The sequence below is a fragment of the Thermobia domestica genome, chromosome 14, assembly GCF_964235325.1.
Source record: "Thermobia domestica chromosome 14, izTheDome1.hap1.1, whole genome shotgun sequence".
Lineage (NCBI taxonomy): Eukaryota > Metazoa > Arthropoda > Insecta > Zygentoma > Lepismatidae > Thermobia > Thermobia domestica.
Window position 1 is genome coordinate 123965245 of NC_137467.1, and position 13149 is coordinate 123978393.

The window sequence follows — 13149 nt, forward strand, 5'->3', positions numbered from 1 at the left end:
CTCACGAATCATGGAATTCCAGTTCGTCTTCAGTAATGCAGGCATAGTTTGCACATCTTCGTCACTTACTGGTAGATGACCAGACCAAAGCGCTTCTCACATATTTGTACGTACTACTCTGAAGGCTCTTATTCCTTGCTATTGTTCGGAAACGTAATGCAAATGTACTGCAAAATTCTTGTAGTTCTTTTTAATACTGTCTTGCATTTCGCCTTCTGGCACATTTAATTTTTAATGTGGTCGTCTGCTCTTGCTTTGAAACCGTTGCGACAATATTTCACAATCGCTTGATCTCAACTGTTCTTTTGGTCCCTGAACACACGTACATCAAAGGGGTCATCATCATCATCATAGGTATTCTGCCTTTATTGGCAGGTCACTTGCCGCAGCTGAGAAGCTTCCATGCTCCACGGTCCTCCGCTAACCTTTTCGTCTTCGCATATGATCTTTCTGTTTTAATATCATCCATTAATTGTAGTCTCCTTCGCCCCCTCCCTCTCTTTGCCGCCACCATACCCTCTAGGACGTTCCTCATGATACAATCTCTTCTTAGGCAATGTCCCAACCAGTCTCTCTTCCTCTTCCTAATAATATCTAAAAGTGTTCTTTTCTCACCCACCATTTCTAACACTCTCTCATTCGTTTTCCGCTTGACCCAACTAATTCTTTCCATTCTTCTCCACACCCACATTTCGAAGGCTTCCAGTCGACTTTCGTCACCTTTACGTAATGTCCACGTTTCCGCCCCATATACTACAACACTCCACACGAAGCATTTTATGAGTCTTTTTCTCAACTCTTTGTTCAAGGTCCCACAAAACAGACTTTTCTTTCTTTTAAAGTCTTCTTTCGCCATTCCTATCCTTGCTTTTATTTCACGTTCGCATTTCATGTCACTACTAAGAATACTACCCAGGTATCGAAAACTATTCACTTGCTCTATTATCTCCCCTCCTACTTTTATATTTGACACAGACCCCTTCGTTCCAATCACCATGGCTTTTGACTTTCTAACATTTATTTTCATCCCATATTCTTCAAAGCCCTTTCTCATTTTTTCTAACATTTTAATGATTTTCTTTTCAGATTCTGCAACAAGCGCCATATCGTCTGAAATCTTATGCATGTAATCATTCTACCTCCTACCGAAATGCCATCATCATCATGTAGGCTCTTTTTCACTATCTCTTCTAGATAGACATTAAATAGTGTTGGCGAGAGGCAGCATCCTTGTCGAACTCCCCTTCCAATTGCACTCTCTTCCGTCAGTTCTTCCCCTATCCTAGCACTTACTTGTTGGTTCATGTATAAGTTTCTTATGAGTCTTCTATCTTTCCATTCCAACCCTATCTTTGTTAGAACTCCCAACAACAATTACCAATTCACGCTGTCAAAAGCCTTTTCTAGATCAATAAATACAACATACACCTCTTTCCCTTTTTCTATAAATCTTTCACCGATCACCCTTAATAATCCAATAGCATCTCTTGTGCCCTTGCCTCTTCTGAACCCGAACTGCTCTTCCTCAACATCTTTATTTGTTCTTCCATATTACCTTCTGTTCAGTATTCGGAGCAGAATTTTAGCTGCATGACATATGAGACTAATAATCCTCAGATCTCTTTGGGTTCGATTTATTAGCCATCGGTAGCCCATAAAATCAAAGGGGAGAACGAATTAATTTTCTCTTAGGGAGGGTAGGCGTTCAACTAACCTGAGGTACAAAGGACATTATCTGGTTAAAGATAGGTAAATTTTCTTAATACTTACAGGATCATTATCTAATACTATTCCATTACACTGTTACACTGCTTTGCTCATTGTTGATAGTTTAATTCTTGGAATCATGATGCTCAAATTGACTAACCACATTGTTGAAAAGTTCGTGGAACAGCAAAAAACTACGATTAAATTTATCATTGAAGAATATTTCAATATGCCTTACCTGTTACTTTGATTACATGTTTATAAACAAATCTATTCAAAATGTAGGACAAATGAGGATGAGTGTTTCTTTACATGTACAATACTTTAGGTAAAATGTTCGCTCCTTCACATTCCATTCTTTTGTACGTTTACAAAAACAATATTCAGAAAATTGTATTTACCGCCAATGACTCATCAATTTCCTCTTTCACTTCCACAGTACAGTTAATGTCTAAAGTTTTCTTATCTCGCATCCAAGTGCTAGTGTCTCGGATTATTAAAATGCCATCCTCGTATCCATCGCATGGTCGAATTAATGTTATGTCGATCTCCATTTGCTGTAAGAGAAATTTAACTTTGAAAGGAATCTAGTTCTCTAAATGCTCGTAAATAAAAACATTTCTTCAAATGAGTATTAATTAAGATAGACACATATAAATCTTAAATGAAGATATAATGAATTAAAGTTAATATCTTCTTCTTTAAAATATATGAAGTTACTATGATCTTTATAAATGAGATTTCGCACTTTTGTGTTGAAAATGAGTCTGTAAAAATAAAATCCACACATACTAAGAGAAAATGATACATTTCGAAGAAAAAGGAAAATTTTAAAAGAGAATGGTAAATTTTAAGGGAGAATGATACATTTCGGGGAGAAAGGTTAAATTTTAAGTGAGAATGATACATTTCAAGTAATAATTGTTAACTTATTAGATACTTCCGTGATGGTGATTGATATTTGTGCAGTACCCATATGGAAAACTTTGTGAAAGAAATGAATGAAATATTCATATAGAGTACTTCTGCATTCAATACTACATGGTAGCCAGTAATTTTGATTTTCTCGAAGACTTTGTGAGCAACTTCAGAAGGCTAATTTATAGTTTTAACTTGCCAACGATGATAATGAGCATCTTGGCGGAACATCCAGATATTTCATTAAAATTATGGTATATAAATATTTAAATTTATGTCCCAGAGTAGGACCAGTTCCGCTTAAGGAGAGAGATAGGTGAAAGTGGATGATTATAAACGAATTGGTGGAATGAAAATGAGCAAAGAAACGACATAGGCCAACGAAAAAATCACAAATGTGATGTCATTCATGATAAACTTACCTGGTCTGGTATGTGCTAAATCTGTTAATGTTGACAAAATAAAAGTGAAATCTGACCTTCAGCGTTACCGATATCGTGGTTTAAATGAATACTTACTAATACAAAAATTGTCATTTATTATCACATGAGATTTTCATGCATTCGAAACCCTGTCTTTATGTTTTGTAACGTGACATCATTAATAAATTAAATACAGTAGGTTAGATATTGATAAGAATATTACATATACAATACAAATATAGCGTATCATGAAACTGAGTTTTTAGTCATGTACAATTTCTAATAACGTACTGAATTGTTATACCACTGTTTTGTTACTTGAACAAATGAAACTGATTTTTGGTTAACAAAATAAACTTTAAATTAACGCATTACTAGTTTAACAGGTTTTACAATGAATCTGAAAAGTCTAAGGGACTCCTCACGGATGCCTAATTTGATTATATTCAGATATTAAAAAAGAATATCCTTAAATATATAGGAATATGTCGGTTTATACATTTGTTTAAATTAAAACATAAGTAAATATAGACTGCGCGGAGAAACAGTATAAGTAAAAAAAAAAAAAAGGTTTTCAGGAAGCGATTTTTATTTTACCAAGCATAAGTATGAATCACTTATACTAACAGTATCAAGACTCGATTATTCAACTCATGTTTAGAATTGACTTACAATTGACCATTGGCCAATTTCTGACTTACACTCTTTCTCCCGTGCAGTCTAGATATATGAATTAACGATAACACAAAATGGCGGAATATAGAGAGAAAGTAAACGTAAGTGATAGAATAATGTTGATAGAAACTATAACAAATAATATTTAAAAAGCACTATAACGTTAAGAACGAAGAATGGGTCATTACAAATTGCTTTACAACTCTTTGTAATTGGAGAAAAACACTGCGGACCTGGCTGTGAACTGTGAAAAGCTATCTGTTATTATGAAAACACAATTTTTGCTTAAATTATTTTCTACGTAGATATAGATCGTATATCAAGTTAATTCAGCCTTTGTCATATCGTCAAATATATTAAAAGACAAGCTTCTATGCAATATATCTTTCTTTTCATGGAATTAGTAGCCTATCTATTTTCTTAATATAAAGAATTAATATACCATTCTTCTTTAAATAGTAACTGCATTGGATATATTCTGCAATAAATAAATAAATAATATTATAGGTTTATGTGGAAAGATATAAAAAAAAGTCAAAACTTGAAAAGCTCATACTATAATGCAAAATTAATATTGTGTTTAAATGATGACAAACTACATTTTAAATAAAACAAGATTCGAACACATTTCGCTGTAAATGCTGATATTTATTTATTTAAGAAGAAGAACACAACAGGTTATTCTACCCAATTACAGTGTTCATATCAGAGTTACATAGAATATCTATAATATATTTGCGAAATCTATTCTGACTCATACTGTGTATATCCAGAACTCTTTTACATTTACTCAGTTTGTTGTAGACTGCACGCATCCTCCACGTTGGTGACTGTTTTGTTGCATTTGTTCGAGATTTCTTAGAATTAAAGAAATTTCCATTGCTCACACGTATGTTTCCATTGGGTACCCTGAGATGAAAGGCAGAGACCAAATCCTTACTATTTAATTTGTTATTTAATATTTTGTACAAGAATATCATGTCATCGTACTATAGAGGTGATAGTTAACGAGTTTTAAAGAAAAGTCAATTTTCTTTAAAATAAATTTCAAATTTTAAAGGCATAGGGTCCACGGTGGCTCAGTGGTAGAGCGTTCAGCTCTGGTGAGTGCGGTCCCGGGTTCGATGTCATCATGCACCAAGAAAACTTTATGGTGAATAAACTCTGTGCGTATGAGATTTCTCGAGTTTTTCCGTTTCTCTCCATTCCCGTCAGGCCACCACTATCATAAATTTCATCATCGCAGTCTACCTTAGACTCAGTGCATAATTGAGGGACGTTAAATTAATAATAATAATAATAATAATAATAATAATAATAATAATAATAATAATAATAATAATAATAATAATAATAATAATAATAATAATAATAATAATAATCACAGGTATTCTGTCATTGTTCACAGATCACTTGCTGCAACTGAGAAGGTTCCATGCTCCACGGTCTTCCGCTAACCTCCTCCTCTAAACGTCCAATTTCTTTGTTTTGATATCGTCCAATAATTGTAATATCCTTCAACATCTCCCTCTCTTTTCTGCCACCATACTCTCTGAAAAGTCCCTCATGATACATTACACTCTTATCCAATGTCCCAATCAGTTTCTCTTCTTCTTCTTTATAATATCTAAAATTATTCTTTTCTCCCCGACCATTTCTAACACCCTTTCATTCGTTTTCCTCTCCGCCCAGCTAATTCTCTCCATTCTCACCAACATTTCGAAAGTTTCCAGTCATTTTTCATCATTTTTGCGTAATGTCCATGTTTCGGACCCATATAGTACGAAGCGTTTTATAAGTCTTTTTCTCAGCTCTTTCTTGAAGGTCTTTCAATATAATATTTTCTTTCTTCTAAAGTCTTTTTCTTTCGCCGTTCCTCTCCTTGCTTTTATTCCACGTTCACACTTCATATCATCACCAACAATACTACACAAGTAGCGAAAATTAGTCACCCGTTCTATTTTCGCCCCTCCTACTTCTGTATTTAACACCGACCCCTTTGTTCTAATAACCATGGCTTTTGTCTTTCTAACACTTATTTTCAACACATATTCTTCACAGCCCTTCTTCAAGTTTTCCATCATCTTATTGATTTTCTCTTCAGAATCTGCAACAAGCGCCATATCATGTAGAAACCGTATACAGCTAATCATTCTACCTGCTACTGAAATGTCGTATTTATTATGTAGACAACTTTTTCACCATCTTCTAGATATATATTACATAATGTTGGCAAGAGACAACGTCCCCATCAAACTCCCCTTCCAATTGCACTACCCTCTGTTATTTCCTCCCCTATTCTAACGCTTATTTATTGGTTCATATGTATGTTTCTTATAAGTCTTCGATCTTTCCATTCCAACCCAACCTTCTTAAAACTTTCAACAATTCCCAATTCAAGTGGCCAAAAGTCTTATCTAGATCAATAAATACCACAAAAAACAATTACTATAACAACAGTATTAATACCAAGTCAACTTACTATACTAAGCGTAGAACTGGTTGTTAAATGATTTGAAGGATACCATTAACTGAAATGACTGGACATAGAAAGTTCACACATTTGAACATCCATAACCATTAAGTGAGGAATAACACTAACTGCTAGTTCACCCGTTAATTGCATATGAATTACTGTAATTAATTTATCAACTTGTGACAACAGCAACTCTTTCCTCAGTTTACCGCCTGTCTTCCTGTATGTAATTTGTTAGAGAGTTATAGCCTATCCTAAAAATATGATGGGGGACTCTCACTATAATTTTTCACTCTGAGTCCACCCACTTTAATTTAGTGTAAGTTCCGCTAAATATTAACCATATTGGGTTAAGTTGAAGGGTAAGAACTCCCCGTGACTAGTTATGTTTTCATCATAAAACTACTCGCACCGTGTGCCAGCGTAGCGTTCGTTATATGTAAAGCAATATGGCATATTTCTGATCTTGTGGAATGCCAATCTACCCGTCTAAGAAAAGTGTAATATATATTGTGCACCTCTCCATAGACTTATTGTACGGAGTTTATATATCGCTTTAACTATGCAAAATATGTCGCTTTAATCCAGCTAGTAATTATGGGTAATATTTTCTCTTAGCTGCCAAAGTATACGGCATAATAATAATAATAATATTAATAATAATAATATCAAGCAAAAATGTAATATTAGTTTAGTTAATATTAGTTAATATTGTACTAAACGTTTTATCATCGCGATAAATAATCATGAAATTAAAAGTAAACATGACTTTACCTTATCGCAATATTGTTTCGGTAAGGAAATTGGTGTTTTAATAGCAAGAAAAATTAATGCGGGGATTCGAAAATATGGGGATGAGTAAAATTTCCGAAGTGAAAGGAAATGACAAATATGACGAACAGAAGATGCATGTTAAGCGGAATTTTAAAATGACTATATTTCGTTGAATATCACATGGACATCAAATACATACGAGGCGCACACATAAATTACAAGATAAATATATATGGGATGTATGGAGCTCTGATTGGAAATACTTTGTAATAGACCTTTAGGTATACCAAGGAACGTTCGTATTTCTTGGGGCTAGTAGTTATTAATATTCTGTTAGCTAAAAGTACTTACAACTGATGCTTCTCCCTCCGGTGCATCTTGTGTAGTCACACCATTCACTCGTAGCAGCAAAACTGCTATCAAAATCTTACTAAGTATTCCAACAAAGTGTGTAACACATTCCATTTCAGAAGTTACACTCTTAGCTTTCTACAAGTAAATAGATTATGGTTAGAGAAATGTAGTTTCGAGTTTATTCCTCTGCAGGTTTTCTGTAATGGTTCATGACAGAATGAACGAGTAACTTGCACGCATAATTATAAAAAAGGATATACATAGCACGTATTGCATAAGTTTTGAATAACATCCGAGCATGTAGAATTTACAATATGTTTTATTAAACAGATCACGAAATGTATTATACGAAATTGTATATTTTGGTTTCCTTTCATGCATCAATCTCTATTTCCTGTCCAATTTCTAGGCATTACTAATATTGTGCAAAAATAAATTTGCCTGTACGATTTACGTTAGAAAAAAATATATATATATATATTGTGCTGATGTCATGTATATAGACATGTCATCGTGCACAAATAATCGAAATGACATTTTTTCAACATATGGAACAGGATATGCCAACCTAAGTATGTCTTTGTAGTGGAAGAGATTTCCAAATATTGATAGTTATCTTTCAAAGTAGAGATTTCTATAGAAGATTTGTTACTAACCAATCATAAAATGTATTCGTCGAAAGAACTGAAAACTGAATTAGTTACCTTGGCTGTCACGTCAGCATGACATTTAACATCACTTTGCGTTAGTCGTGACAAGGCATTATCATAAGTTGTAGATCAGTATTTCCGGAGAACAAATTCTCATCTAGGTAATCTCTTCTCCTAGATGCAAATATGTTACTTAATATAACGCATTAATTACATTCCTTACATTATTTCTTTCTTTCATCACGTACACAATGCCTATCAAATTTCAGTTTACCCTCAAACAATGCACTAAATCAGGGTTTCTCAACCTAGGGAATGCGAAGATAAGCGGAAGAGATAAATATAATTATATACCTCTATAATCGGAAACACACTTAATTGTTTGCATACTTCCACAAAACATACAAACACCAAATTTTGCATACTTGTTCGTCATGGGATGTGAGTAGTGGGAAAATTCCGATATCACGAAAAAGGCGACATTTTCCATGTAAATGAAGTGTCGAAATTTTTCGTCGTTTCGAAATGCTGGTTTTTAGAGTAGTTCCGCACACCATAGAAACGTCATATTTTGTTAGGCAGTGAAGCTAGGAACATAGTTTATGATAGAAAAAAGAGCATTAAAATTCGTTTTCGTTTCGCGGCGCAAATCGAAAAAGTGTGAAATTTGTAATGGCTATATGTAGGACGTTGAAATTTCGAGGTGATGTATATTCTGATGCGTAGTTTGCGAATCCGCCCTTAAACTTGAAAGAAACAGTCATGTTCGGTGTAAGAAAATGCTAGGAATGTTATAAGGGGGCGTCTAATTCTACACAACTTGTAGATATGGTGGAATCACGAAATTGCGTTTAAGTGTGCAGATTACCACGCATGTGAGGGGAAAAATCCGAAATGTTGGAAAAGTCGCCATCTTCGATTCAAAATGGCGGCTCAAAAATTTGTAACCATGAAAATTGTAAGTTGTGCTCTTGGTAGGTAAGCCAGGTTTCGCTATGTTATTAAGAACGTAGTTCAGTTTAAGTGAAGAAACAAATCATTCGAGAAGTCTCCATCTTGAATGCAAAATTGCCATATTTTTGAATTGCCTTCATTTGGACTCTTATGTGGTATATTGAGGAGAATAAAACAAACAAAATTCAACGTTGTTAGTTAGCTCCGCGGTAAAGTGTCTGCTTTTTGAGTAGCCGGTCTGGGTTCGATTCCCCGCCGGACCTTGTTTTATCTTACGTTTTTTTCTCATCACGTTGCTTCGTTTTATCAAAATAGTTTCTGTTGGCATTGCGTGAACAAAATATTTTCGTTATTACAGACATAGACGGAAAGGATATATTTATACGCTAACTGTTGAGATGGTCTCGAAGCTAGGCAGTATGTTCGTGTAAAGTTTCGAAACGATACTGAAGTATTTAAAATCAAACATATGTAGCTTTGGAAATGGAGCATCACCAGTGTCTCTATCGGAAGCAATGTTCGGGGGAGGGAAGTATTACCCCGGGGGCACTGCTGATAACATTCTATTTGTTATTGTATTATAAACGTATTATTTTGATCTCGCCAGGGGCGCTCTGAGGAGGCAGTGTCCCCCAAAAAGAGTCTGAAAGAAACATTGGGCATCATTTTCACGATATAGTGTCCATACAAGACAACAATACATTTTGTCTCGCGACAACAGGTTCTGCTTGAAACCGGAAACGATTGCAAAATATCTCTCTCCCCTTTTATGTTCCTCGCTAAGATATATGCGTATACCAAATTTGAAGTGAATACCACAAATGGAAAATATAAAATATTAATTTTAAGGAAATACACACACACACAGGGACGTACGCAGGGGGTGGGTCCTGGGGGTCCGGACCACCCCCGAAATTTCAACTTTTGAGTAAATTTAGCCTAATTTTTGGTACAAGTTTAGGAATTTCAATATAAAATACACTGATATTGAGTTTGGCCCCTCCCGAAATAAATTCCTGCGTACGCTACTGCGCACACACGCTCATACACGCACACACACACACACACACACACACACACACACACACACACACACACACACACACACACACACACACACAAATGGGCACCTTTTGAAAATTGTCTCGTCGGCAGCGTACATAATTTTAATATATAAGATACGTGGAAAAGTGCTGCTTTCGATTTAATAGTTTTAGTTGCGGGTCCGGTTGGAATGAAATGCCGTATATAATAAAGGCAAGCTTATTTTCAATCTCCTATGCTATAAAAATTAACTTTCAAAGAAAGAAAAAGTGAGAAAAAACACGTTGGGATTCGAACCCAGATCTTTTGCACAGTAGGCTCACGTCGTTCCCCTACACTACTCAATTCCTTAGATTTTGGTCTTCCTACTTACTATTCACATAGTACTGGTACGTAGCGGGCCCGCGTCCATGGAATTATTATATACCTCTATAATCGGAAACACACTTAATTGTTTGCATACTTCCACAAAACATACAAACACCAAATTTTGCATACTTGTTCGTCATGGGATGTGAGTAGTGGCAAAATTCCGATATCACGAAAAAGGCGACATTTTCCATGTAAATGAAGTGTCGAAATTTTTCGTCGTTTCGAAATGCTGGTTTTTAGAGTAGTTCCGCACACCATAGAAACGTCATATTTTGTTAGGCAGTGAAGCTAGGAACATAGTTTATGATAGAAAAAAGAGCATTAAAATTCGTTTTCGTTTCGAGCGCAAATCGAAAAAGTGTGAAATTTGTAATGGCTATATGTAGGACGTTGAAATTTCGAGGTGATGTATATTCTGATGCGTAGTTTGCGAATCCGCCCTTAAACTTGAAAGAAATAGTCATGTTCGGTGTAAGAAAATGCTAGGAATGTTATAAGGGGGCGTCTAATTCTACACAACTTGTAGATATGGTGGAATCACGAAATTGCGTTTAAGTGTGCAGATTACCACGCATGTGAGGGGAAAAATCCGAAATGTTGGAAAAGTCGCCATCTTCGATTCAAAATGGCGGCTCAAAAATTTGTAACCATGAAAATTGTAAGTTGTGCTCTTGGTAGGTAAGCCAGGTTTCGCTATGTTATTAAGAACGTAGTTCAGTTTAAGTGAAGAAACAAATCATTCGAGAAGTCTCCATCTTGAATGCAAAATTGCCATATTTTTGAATTGCCTTCATTTGGACTCTTATGTGGTATATTGAGGAGAATAAAACAAACAAAATTCAACGTTGTTAGTTAGCTCCGCGGTAAAGTGTCTGCTTTCTGAGTAGCCGGTCTGGGTTCGATTCCCCGCCGGACCTTGTTTTATCTTACGTTTTTTTCTCATCACGTTGCTTCGTTTTATCAAAATAGTTTCTGTTGGCATTGCGTGAACAAAATATTTTCGTTATTACAGACATAGACGGAAAGGATATATTTATACGCTAACTGTTGAGATGGTCTCGAAGCTAGGCAGTATGTTCGTGTAAAGTTTCGAAACGATACTGAAGTATTTAAAATCAAACATATGTAGCTTTGGAAATGGAGCATCACCAGTGTCTCTATCGGAAGCAATGTTCGGGGGAGGGAAGTATTACCCCAAGGGCACTGCTGATAACATTCTATTTGTTATTGTATTATAAACGTATTATTTTGATCTCGCCAGGGGCGCTCTGAGGAGGCAGTGTCCCCCAAAAAGAGTCTGAAAGAAACATTGGGCATCATTTTCACGATATAGTGTCCATACAAGACAACAATACATTTTGTCTCGCGACAACAGGTTCTGCTTGAAACCGGAAACGATTGCAAAATATCTCTCTCCCCTTTTATGTTCCTCGCTAAGATATATGCGTATACCAAATTTGAAGTGAATACCACAAATGGAAAATATAAAATATTAATTTTAAGGAAATACACACACACACAGGGACGTACGCAGGGGGTGGGTCCTGGGGGTCCGGACCACCCCCGAAATTTCAACTTTTGAGTAAATTTAGCCTAATTTTTGGTACAAGTTTAGGAATTTCAATATAAAATACACTGATATTGAGTTTGGCCCCTCCCGAAATAAATTCCTGCGTACGCTACTGCGCACACACGCTCATACACGCACACGCACACACACACACACACACACACACACACACACACACACACACGCTCATACACGCACACACACACACACACAAATGGGCACCTTTTGAAAATTGTCTCGTCGGCAGCGTACATAATTTTAATATATAAGATACGTGGAAAAGTGCTGCTTTCGATTTAATAGTTTTAGTTGCGGGTCCGGTTGGAATGAAATGCCGTATATAATAAAGGCAAGCTTATTTTCAATCTCCTATGCTATAAAAATTAACTTTCAAAGAAAGAAAAAGTGAGAAAAAAACACGTTGGGATTCGAACCCAGATCTTTTGCACAGTAGGCTCACGTCGTTCCCCTACACTACTCAATTCCTTAGATTTTGGTCTTCCTACTTACTATTCACATAGTACTGGTACGTAGCGGGCCCGCGTCCATGGAATTATTATATACCTCTATAATCGGAAACACACTTAATTGTTTGCATACTTCCACAAAACATACAAACACCAAATTTTGCATACTTGTTCGTCATGGGATGTGAGTAGTGGCAAAATTCCGATATCACGAAAAAGGCGACATTTTCCATGTAAATGAAGTGTCGAAATTTTTCGTCGTTTCGAAATGCTGGTTTTTAGAGTAGTTCCGCACACCATAGAAACGCCATATTTTGTTAGGCAGTGAAGCTAGGAACATAGTTTATGATAGAGAAAAGAGCATTAAAATTCGTTTTCGTTTCGCGGCGCAAATCGAAAAAGTGTGAAATTTGTAATGGCTATATGTAGGACGTTGAAATTTCGAGGTGATGTATATTCTGATGCGTAGTTTGCGAATCCGCCCTTAAACTTGAAAGAAATAGTCATGTTCGGTGTAAGAAAATGCTAGGAATGTTATAAGGGGGCGTCTAATTCTACACAACTTGTAGATATGGTGGAATCACGAAATTGCGTTTCAGTGTGCAGATTACCACGCATGTGAGGGGAAAAAACCGAAATGTTGGAAAAGTCGCCATCTTCGATTCAAAATGGCGGCTCAAAAATTTGTAACCATGAAAATTGTAAGTTGTGCTCTTGGTAGGTAAGCCAGGTTTCGCTATGTTATTAAGAACGTATTTCAGTTTAA

The 13149-nt window shown here is 35.7% G+C and overlaps 1 protein-coding gene across 1 annotated transcript in view; it reads right to left on the reverse strand.

Moving 5' to 3' along the window:
- The window catches only part of LOC145670705 (uncharacterized), a 34726-nt gene extending 32468 nt beyond the window's left edge, over positions 1–2258 (reverse strand). Inside the window, exon 1 of the mRNA XM_081739487.1 lies at positions 2109–2258. Coding sequence (XP_081595613.1) covers positions 2109–2180 — 72 coding nt within the window. The 5' untranslated portion in view covers positions 2181–2258. The remainder of the gene's footprint in view (positions 1–2108) is intronic.
- Positions 2259–13149: the final 10891 nt, after the last annotated feature.